Source organism: Zophobas morio, unplaced genomic scaffold (assembly GCF_036711695.1).
Source record: "Zophobas morio isolate AGI-343-1 ecotype UQ-CSIRO unplaced genomic scaffold, CSIRO_AGI_Zmor_V1 ptg000030l, whole genome shotgun sequence".
Taxonomy (NCBI): Eukaryota; Metazoa; Arthropoda; class Insecta; order Coleoptera; family Tenebrionidae; genus Zophobas; species Zophobas morio.
Window position 1 is genome coordinate 9527057 of NW_026972135.1, and position 18064 is coordinate 9545120.

Below are 18064 nucleotides of genomic sequence, written 5' to 3' on the forward strand. Positions count from 1 at the left end.
TGAAGTGATAGAAGATGTAGAAGAACGCATGGAAAATAATCTATCAACTTCATCGAGGCATCTGTAGCAAGAAGTTCGAGTTTCCGTGGGTGCACGCCATTGAATTGTGAAAAAAAAGCTCGATTTTTCCCGTACAAACTTCATGCCGGCTGATTTTAATAGACGTATTGCCTACTGCAGATGGTTTCTTGAACATCTCAATGATGATAACGTGATGCATTCTTTTTTGATGAAGCACTAGTTTTTCTAATTTTCAAAAAACAAAGCTAGCCTTCGTTGGTAAATTGATTTAAGTCAGTATGTAACCAACATTACACATGTGTTTGTTTAATTGCATAATCTGAAAAATAACTAAAACCGAGAAAACGTACAACTTTCAAAATAGCACAGCATTCTTTGATCTAAATAATAATTAATGAACACAATATACAAAAAATGTTAGTGAAAGGAGTTGCTCTTATCGTCTACATATTATTTCAGTTTTTAAGGATAATGTTATAAATAATTAGTGAGTTTAACACTAATTTAAAGTTAAGAAACTCACATTTAGAAGGAAATTTTCATAGGTTAACAAAAATTACATTTTAAATCAGGAATAAATGCTAAATGACAACACAGGTATACAAGGAATTGTATAGAATCATGTACCAACTTTTTCAAGAACTCAACCGCCACAAATCCTCCCATATAATTTGTTATACTTGCATTTTGTGTTTTTTTTTAGTATTCTGCTACCTTAAGGTGAAACAGGCAGTAGGTAAAAAACCAAATGTTATATAAATACCGAGTGACTATTAATGTTTGCGATGTTGGCGACATATTTAAAATTTTATCATGGCATACCTGATCGTGAACTGGAAATTTCAGGCACCAAATCAGTAGTTGCCATCTTCTCTGCCGTGATAACATTGGTGGCAATGATTCAGAATCGGCAACACAAAAATTTGCTTCAATCATTAGTAGTCACTTATAGGTACTGTTGGCTGTAAAGCTTTATTTTTGTCAATAACACAATTAAGACTCGACGAATTTGGTGTTTCTTCATCAATGTTTGATCCATCTTGAGGTTGCGACTTACTATTAGATTTGGAAGATTGATTACACCGACATTCTGTTAGAATTTCAAACCGGTACAGTCGTACATGAACAATAAAAGTATTATGGTTGGTATTGTTGATGCTATTGTGTGGTTGGAGGTAGCAACTGAAATAAGAAAAGTTAGTCCTTAGTTACATATATTACAACCACAAGAATATTTCAGATAATTTGTTATAGCTTTTGCTGCCGAAAATTGGCACACAATTTTATTTACATGCATTTATTTTACTGTGGAGGCGAATGATTTTATATAATAAAAATACAAAAATAGGTGATAACGGACAATCGACTGCTTGAACTAAAAGTATTGTCGAAAAAATAAATAACATTTCCAGAATCCAAGTTGCTACATTCCATTCAATAAACGCCGTTTTTCCCACCCCGAATTATTGAGTAAAATATATTCAAGTACTTATTATTGAGTTAAATATGTGATGAATCTACTAAATATTCTCTCTAAAGCAAAAGAGTCGTAGCAGTCCTTTCCCAACTCGACATACAACAAGAATAAAGCATATTACTCATCATTCTGTTAAAAAACTGCCTATTAATTTAGGAATGTTATTATATTAGAGTAACAAAAACCTACCTGCATTATTTACTAGTGTTGCTGTTAAGTGCAATCTCCAGTATCCCTTTTCGGTTGGGTTATTCTGGATTCGACTAAACATGACCTGATTGGAAATTTTAGGATTTATTTTTATTTTATGTCTTCCCCACCGTTCATTACTTTCGTCGTTAGATGAAAATATAAAACAATTATGATCATTATACGTTACAACCAGAACACAACTTCTGCACAAAGAAACAGAAAGAATTAAATCGACCTCTTCGGAACCTGGAATTTTCAATATATTTGTATATTCTTTGGTGATATCACTGGCTTCTTTAAACTCATCTAAAAATAAAAATAATCCATTTACTAAGAACAAATTACATTAGTCGTCTACTCGCATCCAGATTTTCTTTAAATATTTTTTTATTAATTTTTGTACTGAATTTATAACATACATAAAACAAATAATCAGTTTTAATTATTTATCTTTGTTATACGAAAGATCTCATTTAATTAAAGAATGACAATTATGTTAGTTATACCAATATACAATCTACTGCACTAGTATACTTACAATCGTAGATTTTAAAATTAGCTGTTAAAGTTTGTATATATAATGTTGTCGGAACCAGTAAGACGTGTCGTATATTTGTATAATTTTCATAATATAACAACTTTCCATCGTTTACACAAAGTGTAAACGTGGTCCAAATTTCTGTGTCGTTTATTTTATGCTGATATCTATCGTGAGCTGATCCTTCGGACGCAAAAAATGTAATCTCGCTTGTTTCATTTACCGAAAAACTGTAGGAAGACAATAAGTTCACCGAAAATGCGTCCCGTTTCTTTATATTCCAGCCTGAAAAAGTCAACAGACATAACTATAAAACGAATTCAGCGATGGTTATTTAAGCATTAATAGCGTTTTACCAATCGAGAAAATGCTTTTATTTGAGCCCTACTTGTTTTTGCCTATTTGCTTGTGTTTGATTATGAGTGTCTTTTTTGGAAAGTACTGGACCGATTGTTGTGAAATTCTGTATTTATATTAGCAATATCATGTAGACGCTAACCAGAATTTGTCTGATCATCCCCACCAATAATGTGATGACGTCACTTCAAAATTGTACATAGTAAATGGGTTGTAAATTGTATAAAATAGCACACTCCTGCACATGTAGTGACTCCGAATTGAGTTTCTACCCGAAACGTCCAGATCTTAGGAAAAAAAATCTAAATTATGAAACAACATTTTGCAATTTAATTTTGAATCTGCAAAACCTAATGCTTTGAAATCTTGCAGATGGTTTACAGTTATGATAAGCATGATAAATTTTTGATCAAAATATATTTACTTATCTCCTCCAAAAAATTGATGACGTCAGCTCAAAATTTTACTGAATAAATCCTATCCAAAATGTACAAAATATAATGAGTCTGTACTTGTGACTTATTATGTCATTCATATTTTTGGATCTGCATATACATGGTGACTAAAAAAAATTAATGAATCCGTGAATTTATTTTATTAATTTAATCAGGAACTACAAAACCAAATGCTTTGAAATCTTGGAAATATTTTAAAGTTATAGTGAAGAAGAAAAGAAAAACTGTTTCTATGAATTATTAAGTGCATTTGCTATAGCAAATACACTGTTAAAGAAACTTAAACGAAAGGTTGCGTTCATTTTTGAAGAGAAACTGCAAAAATAATATTTTTGAGGAATCAACTTTAAGAAAGAATTACTTGTCCCATGTTTACGATGACATAAGTATTGTGTGAAAGCATAGAAACTTAAGATTGGGAACATCCCAATTTTTGCTACTTTATTTATTTAATTTGTTTACATTGTAGGTAATTATTGATTAATAAAGTTAGAACAGATATTAGGGTTCACGATATTTGGATAGCAGATGAAATTACAAATTCTAATGGGCAATACGTTGCAAACATTATGATGGGAAAATTGTCTGTAGCGGCAGCTGTTACACCACACTTACTGGCATTAAAAATGTTGGACAAAACTATGAGACCGATGTTCTAGTATTTTAGAAGCTATGAAATCTCGAAAAAATGTGAAATTAATCAATGCCACAATTACTGGTATTTTTAGTTCAGAAATACATACCACTAAAATGTTCTTCAAAATTAGGTCTAGTAATCAAGTTGCTTGATTCTTTTATCACCCAGTCATCATTCTCCCAACGATCACTACTTAGTAAATCTTTTGAATATTTCGGTTGTCCTGCAGAGAATAAACTATCAAATTCCTTATCTTTTTCTACCACACAAATGTTCTCCTTGTTTGGATCTTGTAATGTTGTATTTTCTTGCTGAAGATCGACTGCACATAAAAGTAATATTAGAAGTGAGTAAATATTTAAATTTAAAACAGGTATCATATTATTGCACTTTTATAAAATGTGCACTAAATTATTGCACCAGTTTCATAGTACCCGAATTCATTACAAACTTCACAAATTGTGCTTTAATTATTGTTATCAAACAGTACTACTTATAGATAAGATTAAAACATTGCTTCACTATTGTTTTATTTTAAAATTTTTGATAATAAAGCGAAGTAGGATTAACTGCAATTTAAGTAGCACACACTTTATCTACTTATTTATGAGAACTTCGTACCGATCCCAATACATAATTACAATTATTTGAATTAAAGGTGGTTCGATTTTCTAGTAGAAAATGAAACATCTAAGCCATTCGTGATTTAACTACGGTCTGAAACTGTTTGTATTGATATCCGAAAAGAAAAGTTTTGGTGTTTAACCTTATCATAAAAAGACACAAATTCTTCGAAATTACTGGACTGATTACTGCCATTTCAAAGTTTTGCTAGCTGCAATTTTAATATTAATCCGAAATAAAAATAATTAGACAAATAATACTATTTGTAAAAACGGGTTGCATTCTTAAGATAAGTAATCATAATCAGTATCAGATAAGAGAAGTAGTGGATAATTCACTATTTTCATTCCATTAATTGAAGTTGGTAATTTGTGAAAATGCGGAGTTCTCTTTCGTGTTTCTTGTTTGTCATATCTATCTCTTTTGTCTCGTGTTCCTTAGCACTTTTCGAGTTGAGTACGAAAGTAACGAATCTACTTTCAGAAACTATTGACACTGATAACAGTACACAAAAATTGGTACTATTAAGACTAGATGGCATAACTGTTGAAATTAATGACATAATTGGACAAATTGGACGAATGGGTAAGCAGTCATTTGTTTTCTCATATTTTACTTTAATTCATTTTTAGAAAAATATCGAAAATGGAATATTATTAGCAGAATGTTAAGAAATTTACCGGTGATAAATGACCGCAAATCAACGTTACAAGACATTCGTGTGTCACAGATTTATCTAAATAATTATTACAGAACTATGGAAAAATATGTACGGGATGCTGATGAATACAATTCTACAGCAGTATTAGATTTTGCTAATAAAGTATTATCCGATTCTGAAAATTCTGTTTCTTCTTTAGTTGACTTGCTGTATCAAAAAGTGCTAGATGAAGGTTTTGTAGAAAATTTGGTGAACGAGATACAAGTAAGATTTACAAATTAAGAAAACTCTTTAATAAAGTGTATCTAATTTAAAGCCCAACGACAACTATTACTGCAGGGAAAGACAATCCACCGCTGAGATATTACACACATTTATGAATGAAGTTCAAACAATGAATATAAAAAGTTTTATTACAGTGCATGCAGCATACAAGATCAAAGAAATATATTCAAACACAAGAGGTAAATTCATATTTCCTGTTCAAAATCACAATTACTCTTTCTGATATGGTTTTAAGAGAGTTTCAAGAAAGAAATAGTAAATGGTAATAAAAATTTCCAGACTAGGACTAGTAAACTATTGTCCGCTCTGAAACCCTACATAGGAAGAGCCTCTTTAGAATTACGAAGATGCGATCCCCAACCTTACATATACGGTAATTTTTTACACTTGTTTTTCTGTACCCAAAAAGTTAAAGTTTGTGGACTATTATATTTACCTAGTTACGATCAAAAACTGATTCATTTTTTCATAATTTGCTTCAGGCGAAACTTACGTGGAAATTAGAAATTTTTTTCATGGAATTATAATAAATAAAGTGAACTTGGACCCTAATGGCAGCTGTAAAAAAGAATGCAACTTTTATTCTTATACAAAACATTATAACTGTGGCAGTAATGAGTGGTGTAGAAAAGAAACAACATGTTCCAAAGTGATCGATTGCCAGTACGTAGATTCATCGATGGAAGTGTGTCCCTCTGTATTAACTGGTATTTATTTGCATAATATTCTTATAAACAACTACAGCTCTAGAAAATGCACACAACCAACAGAAGATACGAATACGTCAAACTAGGAAATGGAAGGGTTTTGGGGAAAGAGAAGCCTTGCAGCACTCATGTAACTTCTCTTGAAACTTATAGAAATTCGGTTTTTTGGAAATGCTCCTATTGTTTCTGTTTATGTGATGAAGGACGAAAATTTTATACACAAAACCACATAAATATGCGACCAGTCGAGTCGCACATTCATCGCAATATGTATGGTAATTATGTAATATTAGTCGCAATTTATAAATATGGTTTTCATGTTTTTAGGGTTGTAACTGGTTTGCGTTTGGTTGAGCACAACCGCATTATTCATTTACAAATACAAGAAGGTAAACTTGTTTCGAATGGTCAGATTGACCCTAAAATTGTCCAGTGGCTGCCACCTGAGGACTACGAAATCACCCAAAGTACGTACGCCAATGGTGAGGATTATCACACACTTTCATGGGAAAAGAGAGATTTGCAGCTGGTTGATGTAATGGCTGAAGAAGGAAATGTTGTGACTGGTGTTGGGTTCAAACTTGTTGGAAACAATTTACGTCTGCGAATTTTTACAAGCCCTTTTAATTTTACTACTGGTGAACTTACCAAAACATTTAAAGAAGTTCTAGAAAATTCAACGAAGTATTTATATACAAGAACCTTTTCAACTGCGATCTACTCTTTTTTTTTCTAGAATTGGCTCTCAACTGAATATGAATGCAGTCGATATTCCTACTCGTTCAAATTGGCCTTTAAATCAGTTTACAACGAATAAATTTGTCAAGTTTACGAACTCAGATTATGAGAAAGATGCTGGTCAATCAACGGTACCATTTATTGATGCTCAACCTGTAGAATCAGCAAACCCGGTGCCGCTCTCAGGAGTTGGCATTTTTCATAAGGGAAGACCTAAGTTTGGTGGGTTTATCGCCCCTAGAATTTTTACCTACAACTTTACGAAGCATTTAGAACCTGGTTTTTCGCAGCTTAAAACAAACGATTAGTTCATTTCAGATCATCCTCAACCCAGGCTGAAATTTTCAAGTTATTTAATCGTTTTTGTAAATTTTAGTATCTATGTGGCGATCATTTTTAAAGCAGCTTATTTCGAGTGTATGTATACGTTAGATTACAATTGCTCTGTAAATACTTGACAAGATTAAAAAACTTAGATTGCAACCAGTAACTTGTCTTATCGGTGTTACGTATATTATTGATTTTAAAGATTCAGACTCAACGGCGCTATATGTGAACTAAAATGTGCTTTACTGTTTGAAGTTTCGGCTGTAATTCACCCCACACGATTGGAAACTGCGTAGGCAGCGAAAACTTCGTATAATTGTACTCTTATCACTGTGAAAAACAATAGGCATTAATTTAACAGGTAGGTTTATTAATATTTTTTACAAAATGACGTTAAATTTAATTACTAAAATTATATTCAAATCGGGAATATGCCTGCCGTTTCAACAAATACGAAACCTACTACGTACGTTTAGGTAACAACTTTTTCATTTCTTTCCCTGTGCCAGCATTTTTTAACCTTCTTGCATGTGTCCTCATTTTTTACTTTACCTTCCCTATGCAACTGTTGTGTAAAATGGCTCAAATAAAAATAACGTGAAGAAAACGTAACATTAACCATTTGCAAAATGAATCCTATTTTTATCACTGGCGGCTCGTCACCTTTTAAAATGGGGGGACACAATTTGATTGATGAGTTAAATATGAAGATATAAAACAGATGTGGAACGAAATTGTGTGACGGAAATAAATACAAAAGTACATTCAATAAAAGGAAAAAAGTATTTGTCCACATACCTTTTTGCCTTTGGTCAAAATTTACGTTGATGGCACCTAAAAGTTCATTTTGGACAGTTTTAGACGTTCTTCTTTCAGATGATTTGTTAAAGCAGAGACCAATTCAATCGTAAAATGAATCAGACCTCGAAATATACCTGGATTTTGTGGTTCCCTACTTTCGTCATGCCCACGTAAAGCAAGTTCAAACTTCACAAAATTTTATGCACATTATCAATCGGCGTAAAATATGGCGATTTTTGTCGACCCTTGCGTTATGTGCCCGAATATTATTAATATAGGCGGTGTTTAGTTGTTTTCGAATGTCCGTATTACTGAGAAGGTTATCCAAGAATATTTATCACACCCGTTTTACGTCTAAAACCCGCGATTGAGTTACTCCTGTCAGAACGGGACCGCAGTCCTATTGACTGAAATGGCTAGGACGTGTGGTTTCTATAGCAACGGTGTAAACAAAACTTTTAAATCAGCCATGATTCCGGTCTGTGTGCCCGGCTTTTATGAGCAATAACATATCATATACCCAAGTCTCACATCTTTAGATGCAAGTGGATGTAAGTTTTGATACATTTTATACAAGTGGAGCGAGATAAAAAAATTAGTTTTGATAATTATGACACAAATTTCCGGATATTTTTTTAAATATTGAAAATTACTATTTTTCTATGTCCAGTGTGTTTGTAGACGTTGTAATTTTGGGGGGACACTTGCCTTTGTGCCCCCCGGTACCAGCCGCTCCTGATTTTTATTTGAATGAAGCTAATATTGGTGTACAAATACATATTTGTAAAGATAAAATATAAATAAATACATCATATCATAGAATAAACATCTTAACAAACTTATTAGGGAACTTACGCCGCTTAAAAATATTATAGATTCATTGATGAGAATTCTGTATTGAAAAGTTTGAATTTGTGAAATCAAATCGGTTATCAGGTTTTACAACATTTTGTAACGACTGAAAATCGTTAATATTATTGGTTGCTGGGTGCTGGGTGCTGAATTTTTGGAGTCCGGTCTTGTCCGTGGGACTAGGTCAAGGTTGCATGTTGAGCTAAAATATGGTGTTGAAATGTACTGGCACTGGCGTATGGCAATAATTGATTCTAAGTAACACCGTTTAAAGCCTTAGGGCTAAATCCGTATTGTATATTTCCTATTGTGCCTTCTAGCTTTCCTCTTAATCTTCTTTCTATAACTTGTGTGAAGACTTCTCCTGGTATGCTTTAGATTCCTCTATAATTGGAACATTTTTTTGCGTCACCCTTTTTGTGCAGTGGTAGGGTTAAACTCCCTTTCCAATCTTTTGTCCTTTGTTTCGATAACGTAATTTAGTAAATCAGCCAGTGTTCCTTTCGTCCAAATTCGTTTCTACGGCCAACAGTTTTTCGTTTTCGTCTTCCATTCCATAGTTCCCACTTCTGCTCAATACATCAAGTATCCGCCTATTACTTAGTTCCTTTATGCCTTTGCTTTTCTTTTTGGTTTTGTGTAACTCCTATGTAGCTTAGTTTGTATGTTTTATATAATTTCTTCTCATAGCTCGTTTTCTGTGTTATTACTATTTATCTTAATTTTCGTATTGGAGTTATCCAAATCATTTTCAAGTCCATCGCTCTTTTCATCATTGTTACATCTCCTGATTAGTTTTTTGGATTATATGTAGTTCGTCTTTGTTATTTTTCTGAGCTGTTTTTCTAGCATGTCTTCACCGGGCGATTTCTTCCTGTGCTTCAGTCTATTTCCATTTACTTTCCTCTTTTTTCCTCCTACTGAACGTCCCGTGCTTCATATACTTCATTGTTAACTACCAACTTGTTGTATCTTAGGGTGGCTTGATGATCTTTTTCTCTAGCCTGTAAATGAGGTATCAGCGATCTTCTTTGTTGCCGCAGTACCCTCAAGCTTCAAACTCACGATCGTGGCCGTGATAAGACCGAAAGTATACTGTGAGCTGAAAAACAAATTTGGGAACGCGAAGAAGAAAAGCCCGACATCAGTACTCGCCGACTTGCAGCTGAAGTTGGAGTTTCACAGTTTGTAGTGCATCGTATATTAAAAGAACAAGACCTACATCCATACCACGTTAAAAAGTGCAAGCTTCGGAGTCCGCTGATTTTCCACCTCGTGTAATTTACTGCGAATACTCGTATTTGTTGCGACAATGTCGTGAACGACAAACTTTTTAAATTGCATTCTGTTTACGGATGACGCAGGATTCACTCACAATGCTGTTTTCAACAGCCACAACACTCACATTTGGTCTGATGAAAATCTGCAGACTCGTCAAGAAGTACGATTTCAACGACGGTTTTACATAAATGTGTGGGCCGATATCTTAAATGACCGCGTTGGATCTTATGTTTTAGCAAATAGACTAAACGTGGCACAGTACTTCAAGTTTTTATGCAATGTGTTGAAAGAGCAGCTAGATGTGGAAATGCCTCTAGGTGAACGAGTAGTACTTGCATGATGGAGCAGCACCACATTTTGCTAGGCCAGTAATGGAATGGTCAAATAATCATTTTCCTAGCCAGTGGGAGGTTAGAGACGGCCCAGCAGTTTAGCCTCCGCGTTCACCCGATCTCAGTCCGTATGTTTTTTGACTGTAGGGTTAGATGAAATAGTTAGTTTATGGAAATCAACAGTGTCCAGAAACTATCAAAGAGCTTCAACAACGAGTGGAAGTGGTAGCCGCTACAGTTCATGGAACTCCCTGACTTTTGTTACGTATCCGTGCAAATTTATTGTACACAGGTAGTAGCATTCTAAGTTGCTGTAATTTTTGTTCTAATAAACAACGTGGAATCGTTGTGTCAAGGACCAAACATCCGTCAGAAGAAAAAGTCGATCACCATGAAGCATTACCAAAAATCGGTCCTTCTCAGGACCACCATTTGTTTCTACAACTAATAATCTTTCACGTTCAACTTTAACGATGAATGAATACACGAATGAACGAATGATAACCTGCAAAATGTCGGTTTTACTTTTAATTGAACCTGAAAATGTTTACATCTTTTTTATTCGAACGTTTTTCCTCCTCCTGTTTAAAAGGTGGATCAGTGGCATCGCATTGAGGGTGGTACATGGGGATTTTGCCCCTTCCGATTTTTAATTTGTTTTTTCTATATTTCCACATTACTTACTACGGTACTTGATGCATATATAATTATTGCATATATTTCGAAATCACCGTGTATAATTTATATGTTTGACAAATAAACATTCTGACTTTTTATTTATCTGTGTAAATAAAATGCTGATTTACACAGTTGGTAGCAAATATGTATGTACAATAACGGTAAACTGGTTTTCGAGGTCGAGCTGATCCCTGATAAACTAATACAAGTAGATAAATGTATGTCACTGCAAAAAAGTGGCTTACGTTGCATGAGCAAATAAGTACTACATTTTAATCACATGATCAATGTAATTATTAGCCATAGTTTTATCGTAAGATGGTACTGTACCAATCTCAGATTCTGAATTGTCGTAAATGTGATAACAATGCTTCCTTACTTTTGACAAGGAACTCAAAATAATTACCTTTGTTCCAATTTGGAAGCGAGTATTTGAATTTAAAGAGTGAATCAACGTAAGATAGAATCAAGTAATTGTAACTATTATTACTGCTAACACTTTTCATCTAACTTCTCAACATGACACTAGGTTGACACAAGCCAGTTCCTTTACATTAACAGGTCACAAGCGAAGAAATGAGAAATGATCTTCCCTTTTTTGGTACTGGCGTTTCTTGTGGTTACTAACTGTCAAGAAATAATTACTCTACTCAACGACACTCATTTCATATGCGTTGCGGGGAACAGAACTTCGGTGATTTACACGAAACCACCTGTAGTTGAAGATCCTGAAAGTACAGAAGTGCTTCTTGACAACGACTCTTGGCTTCATTGGCAACTAAAAGAATCTCAAAATGTGGCACATGCACCTGTTACCGATAGAAGATGGGAAGGTATTTTCATTGAATGATGTTTATGCATTGCATGCAATTAAGAAAACTCAAAACATATTGAACCTTTATTATTATTAGTATAAACCATTTCAGGTTTCAAAACGATCCGTACGAACAATTATAAATTTTCCACAATCGCTTCAACTTCATTTTCGATTTATTGTTCGAATATTCCATGCACAGTAAACTTCACAATATGGGATAATACTTCTGAGACTTCTAAGGACACAAACATAACTGTTAATTCATGGGTTCATTACACACTACATTTTGTAAGAGGAATTTTAACAGTTTATGAAGGTGATAGTAACTTCAACACTATGGGCCCGTGTTCGAGCGTCCCTGAAGTTATTGTCAAAACAACACATAATACAACTTGGAAAATCCATAACTGTAAGTAAATTCAAAAGGTGATGAGTTTGGTATATTTTTCATCACACTACCCACAGGTTGAAATTTAACAGTTACATTTCTTACGTGGGTAAATAGTGTACATAATCGTAGTAACTTCAGAAAGAAGTAGGACAAAATGACAAATTAATAACATTTTTTTTAGATCGTGTCAGAGTCACAAATAGAAGATCTCAACCAGCAACAACCGTATCTGTTCCACCCACTGTTTCTTGCTTGATGTTTTATGTCTATCTTTGCCCGAATTGTCTTTTAGAGATCTATACGTCTGAAAAATTTAAACATACTTTGCAATCTAACCCTGATTCCATTAAAAAGACCGGACTGTTCAAAAGCCAGGAAGTTTTAGTCAAAGTTAACGCCAGCCTAAAATTAGTTACACGAACATTACACAGACCAGGAAACGTTTACTGGGGAATAGATATACGAGAGTGCTCTAACATAAAACTGAATACAGGTAAGTAAGTTAAATGTAATAGATATTACTAAAATTAACAACTACACTTGTTATTTGAACGGTTTACCTATAAGTGCCTCATCAGTCTCATCACACTCATTAAACTCAGATGTCTTCTTACATGTGAAGATTTATTGATTGATATGTTGTTAAGTAAACTTGCTGTTGTGCTTATCAGTTCATTCAACAATAAGTGTAATATTGCGTAAAACAAGTATGAATGGTCTTACTCTCAGTATTTAGCTGAGAAATAGATTAACTGATTACACCCATAAACATAAGTATTTGACCAAATAACACAACAAAAAATAAAGACAACGAAATATTTTTTGCAGCAATATACAAGGTAAAGTTGAACAACAATGACCAAGAAAAAAACAGAACATGTGAACTTTTGTCTCCAATCAGTGAGGGACAAACTAGGACGGTAGAGGCACGTCAACATTGTAAACCTGGCTTTCTAGGACCCAAATGTGACTTACCTTGTAACAAATTGTTGGGGCCAGAGAAAAGTTACTGTGAAAACTATAAAATTTGTGAAAAATCCTCACTTAATTCAAGATGTTTGTGCTCGTGGGGGTTCCAAGAACCGTTATGCGTCCAACGTAAGACAACAAAAATTTATAGGAAATCTTGATGATACCTACTAATATTGTTTTTTTAAGTTTATAGTTAATGTCGATTAATTGAAATTCATTTTCTATTTTGCAGCATGTGAGGATGGAATGTGGGGTTTATCTTGTAACAACTCATGTAACAACTGTCTAACATGTAACAAAAAGACAGGAAAATGTGTCAAGGGTAAATAGTAATTTTTGATATAGTTATTAACATTTTCACAATATACAATAATGCATAAAACATAAATTTTCCTTTTGATTTGATTTTCTCTTTCTACTAGTTTTTTGAGCCTATGCCACTAAATCAGGATACGCTTCTGTCCATCTTTAAATTTTCTTTTAATTTGCATTCCATTCTTGTTTGTCTCTTCTTGTATTCCATATATTACTGTATTCTTCTTTCTTATCTTTCGTTTATGTTTTCTTTCATTGTCATTCTATTTCCTTGTATAATTTACACGATTTTCCCCTTCATATTATCTAATTTTTGCTCAATCCTCAATTCGTTATATTCCCATTATTATTTGTGATGTCATGCTTTTGGGTTTTTTCGCATGTTCTTTCCTTTCCTCGTAGCATTTAAAACCAAAATTAACCTGTGTAATTTTTGTTTCAGCTGATACTACTACTAAAACAATCACAACATATAAAAAAATTTTGACAGAAATAAGCCACTCTGAAAATGCTACATCCCCACCTCTTCTACCCTCTTCATTTTATTCATCTCAAATCACACCACAAACAACAATTTCGCCAGAAATAAGCAAATCTGAAGACATTGCATCGCCGACTACAATATATACAACAATTGTTTCAGAAATAAACCCGTCTGAAAATTTTACATTTCAAGCTGTTCTACCATCTAAATTCTATCCATCTCTTGAGGGTTTGTTAGTTCATAATCCTACTAAAAAAACACATGACGCTTTTAATATTTTTAGATACAATAATATTTTCAAACATACCACCACCAACAACCAATGATTCAACTAAAGCTTATTTTGTATTCACGAAAACTGACTTTATAAACTCAACAAAGGAAGTCATTGCTTACGCTTTAATTTTATTGAAAGAGCACGTTGACATCCAAACTACAAATAGATCATGGGATGGAACTTATAAAACTTGGCCTCCAATACCAAAAAATTCTATACAGCTTACACCCAATTTATGGAATCCGTTCACAGGTATGTTCAACAAGTGATAGCAAAGCTAAATTTTAGCTAAGTAATTTAAGATGACCAACACACCTGCCATTTTATAATTGGCGCTAACAATAGTTGCTGTAAAGAACACTGTGATAATACACCTTTAAAACCTAATACTAGATACTGGTTAATGGTAAGGGCGCTGACAGATCAAACCTATAATGATAGCTCCCTGTTATTTTTTCAAACAGGTGGGTAATTTTCACCATCGTTTATTTTTTATTTATTTATTATTTTTTTTTATTATAAACTTATACAGCTTCCAAGGATAGCTTCAATATCTATTACATTTCGCTAGGAGTATTAATTCTTGTAATGATGATAATGGTTGTCCTATTTTATATAATATACAAAATAAGAAGACGAAACAATCAAGCAACTATTAACCAAGAAGAAGAGATGAGGCTAATAATGAATACGAAACCTCTTGAAACCACAGTCATCGACTTCAACAGTCTTCCAAATCATTGTTCGCAACCTACATTCCTTACAACTTTAAAAATCCAGTTCAATGTGAGTTTTTCATACAAATATAACTCTATTACTGGTTGCCTGCTTAACAATAACCCATGCTTTCAAATGTTTTCAGTCCATTTCAGATCCTGTGCCCCATAGTTCTTTTAGAGTTGGTTTGCAACCAAATAATATTAACAAGAACAGGGATCGAAACCGAGTTATACCTTGTAATTTTTATAATTCTAATAATCATTTATCTGATGCAGTTTTTTAGATGATTCCAACAGAGTTGTTCTTAAGCCAATGAAAAGTGTAGGAACAGAGGACTACATAAATGCTAGCTACATTGACGTAAGTTTCTTTGTTTACTCTACGAAAAATGAAAATGACAATTTCAGGGCTACAATCGTCCAAAAGCTTACATCGCTTGCCAGTCACCCAAATTCTCCACCATCAAAGACTTTTGGAGGATGATATGGCAAGGAAATGTTAGTGTTATAATAATGGCGACAAATTTTATTGAACATAAAAAGGTAAAGTTTTCCAGACGACGATTCTCTTTTTAACAATTAAGTTTTTTATTTTTCAGCGAATGTGTGCAGAGTATTGGCCCCAGAGAGCATCAACGGTGCATGAATATGGTAAAATTATAATAAAATTGCGTAAGGAATCCACTTTTGAACTATATGCTTATCAAGAGCTTGAAATTACTTACGGTGACAAGAGCAAAAATATACATCATATTCATATCAAGTGGAGATTTGACGATTCCAATATGTTTTACCCGAATGACGTTTTACCAGTTGTCAAACTTATAAGACAACAGTATGACAATCCACGTGGACCGATTGTCTTCCACTCAGGGTTGGTCGTTTAATGTTTTGCAGAACTAACAGCCAGCTAACACACTGATTTATAGTTATGGTACAGGTCGAGTGGGAATTTTAATTTTATGCGACTTAGCACTACAGATGATCAGCAAAGAGAATACAGTTGACTTTTTCAGTTTAACAAAAACACTTAGAGATCAACGGGCGTCTATGATCACCAACGTGGTAATAACAAAATTTTAAAAATCTGTACTGTGTTAACTTGTATGCGTGATTAACTAATACTATTTTTAACCTTAGGAGCACTACATTTTTTCACACTTACTTATGAACGAATACTATTTGGAACATTCAAGTCCGTTTCAATATTCCATTGGACAGAATATAAAACACGACGATATAAAACAACAGTTGAAGTATTTAGAAACTCTGCGTCACTACGATAATATTTTTCAAGAAGTTAGTCTTCAGTATTGCATTCCTAGACATCCTTTTGAAAGTGTGATAGGTTAGTACTTGGCAGCAAAACCGAAAAGGTATATTTAAAACACGGTTAAACATATTTGTAGTTGCACGATATGGACAGAGGAGAAAATATTTAATTTCTCGGGAACCAAAAGAGGAACAACTTATAGATTTCTGGAAAATGGTGGCAAAGGAATCGATTTGTTGGGTTTTATTCTTAAACAAGGTAAAAAGTAAACTCAAGATATTAAACTATATATAGTGTTGTTACACTCTTTCTATGATGTATTTTTTACTCAGAGATTTCTTGTAACGACCCACGTAAGTGGATCTCTAGAAACGATAAACATTACCCGCAATCGAGTTGTAAACACAACCTACGGCCTGATGACGGAAGGCTCCTTACTGATATACAATACAATTTCGAAAGAGGTAAAACTGTGTACAAAGACAAGCTCGAAGCACGTAACGTCTTTATCAAACATTACAGACGATCTACGACGGGAAATTATATATCTTTCAATTTAACAACTGGAAAGTGAATCAGTTGGTTCCGAATTCAGTACATAGCTTTATTTCTTTGCTAAACCATCTTCACAGAGATACAGCCAAGGAAAAACTAGTTTTAGTTTCTTGCAGGTATGTTAATCTTGATATCAAAACCAAAAAGGTTCATTGTCAAGATTTCTCTTCAGTACTTATCCCGTTATGTTATCTTTTTTGGGGATTATATTTTTAGCGATGGATTTACAGCTTGTGGCTTATTAGTTGTTTTCTCATACATCGTAGAGAAGTATGAAAATGAATTAGAAATTGATGTGTGTAATGCCATACGACTTGCACGAAGAAGTGGAAGATCGTTCGTTAACAGAACGGTGAGTGGTACAAGTGTTCTTGAAATGAGTGCCAAAACATTAACTGGTTCAAATTACAAACTTTTCTCTATAACATTTTGTTGAAAACGGATCTTTAGTTTGCAACGAAGATTTCAACGGCAGTTTTCTATTAGTGTATAAGCAGTGATTTATTTAGACTTTTTTTACAAACTATGTTTACCGACGTCTTGGGCGGGTTCTGTGATTCATGGATGACGGGGCTTCACCGCACTACGCAAGGAATGTTTCCAAATGGTCAAACACTAATTTTGAAGAAAAATGGTGATTCCAAGTTTTTTTGAATCATTATTTCTTCACTACGGACTTCGCGAATTGTATAATTATCAAAAGTTGTATCTATTAATTGTTCCAAAAATAAAAAACAAAGTTGGTTGTCCATTTAATTTCAATCAAAATTCGTTAAAAATAGTGAAAGTGTTATATCTTGTTATCCTTGATCTTAAATTAAATATTATTAATTAATCAAAAGAAGTTGTGCTTCGCGTTGCGTACAGAACGCTGCTCTAAACCGATGTAGGAAAATAAACAGAAACTTTTTCTTTTTAAAAACATATGATCCTAACAACACAAACGCACGATTTAAATAAAATCTCTGGAACAATATTTTTACAACACTTTATATGTATTGGCATGTTCAATCCTTGCTTTTTTGTTTCAGAAACAACTAACATTTATTTATGAATGCATCAGGGATTATATCGAAAACTATGATAAATACCAACAAATTGTAGTAAATGATGTAAACAAGAATAAAAAAATTAAACAGTGGAGATTGTATTTATTCATTAAATCATGTTAACCTCAAAAGAGCTTTAGGTTTACGTCCAGTTTGGTGTGTTATGTCAGGACTTTTCGTATACCAAGTTCGTTGTTGGCTTAATTCGTGTTACTTGTTTAATTTGTACTATTGTTATATAAATAAAAA

At 33.3% G+C, this 18064-nt stretch overlaps 3 protein-coding genes across 7 annotated transcripts; 2 read left to right on the forward strand and 1 right to left on the reverse strand.

The window, feature by feature from the left end:
- Positions 1-770: 770 nt before the first annotated feature.
- Positions 771-4138, reverse strand: LOC135138785 (uncharacterized). The gene is made up of 4 exons (XM_064068802.1): positions 3784-4138; positions 2229-2513; positions 1688-1996; positions 771-1203 (listed from the first exon to the last, which is right to left on the reverse strand). Exons 1-4 carry the CDS (start codon positions 4055-4057, stop codon positions 1115-1117), a joined length of 957 nt encoding a protein of 318 aa, XP_063924872.1. The 5' UTR covers positions 4058-4138; the 3' UTR covers positions 771-1114.
- A 497-nt stretch (positions 4139-4635) lies between these two features.
- On the forward strand, positions 4636-7182 carry LOC135137964 (uncharacterized). The gene is made up of 8 exons (XM_064067757.1): positions 4636-4886; positions 4934-5226; positions 5279-5426; positions 5483-5620; positions 5730-5944; positions 5998-6224; positions 6282-6638; positions 6691-7182. The coding sequence occupies exons 1-8, from the start codon at positions 4679-4681 to the stop codon at positions 6998-7000; spliced, it is 1896 nt and encodes a 631-aa protein (XP_063923827.1). The 5' UTR covers positions 4636-4678; the 3' UTR covers positions 7001-7182.
- A 48-nt stretch (positions 7183-7230) lies between these two features.
- Positions 7231-17967, forward strand: LOC135137963 (receptor-type tyrosine-protein phosphatase S-like). Of its 5 annotated transcripts, none has more exons than XM_064067755.1 (21): positions 7231-7380; positions 11493-11796; positions 11890-12189; positions 12353-12664; positions 13000-13269; positions 13376-13465; positions 13901-14170; positions 14226-14471; positions 14522-14683; positions 14752-15005; positions 15082-15175; positions 15223-15299; positions 15347-15481; positions 15538-15812; positions 15868-16003; positions 16079-16286; positions 16348-16469; positions 16544-16675; positions 16734-16882; positions 16983-17118; positions 17798-17967. In XM_064067755.1, the coding sequence occupies exons 2-21, from the start codon at positions 11547-11549 to the stop codon at positions 17936-17938; spliced, it is 3759 nt and encodes a 1252-aa protein (XP_063923825.1). In that variant the 5' UTR covers positions 7231-7380; positions 11493-11546; the 3' UTR covers positions 17939-17967. The 5 variants fall into 5 exon arrangements, with proteins under 5 accessions (XP_063923825.1, XP_063923824.1, XP_063923823.1 ...); XM_064067754.1 differs by having other exon boundaries at positions 11525-11796; XM_064067753.1 differs by lacking the exon at positions 7231-7380 and adding an exon at positions 9650-11433.
- The last annotated feature ends 97 nt before the right edge of the window (positions 17968-18064 follow it).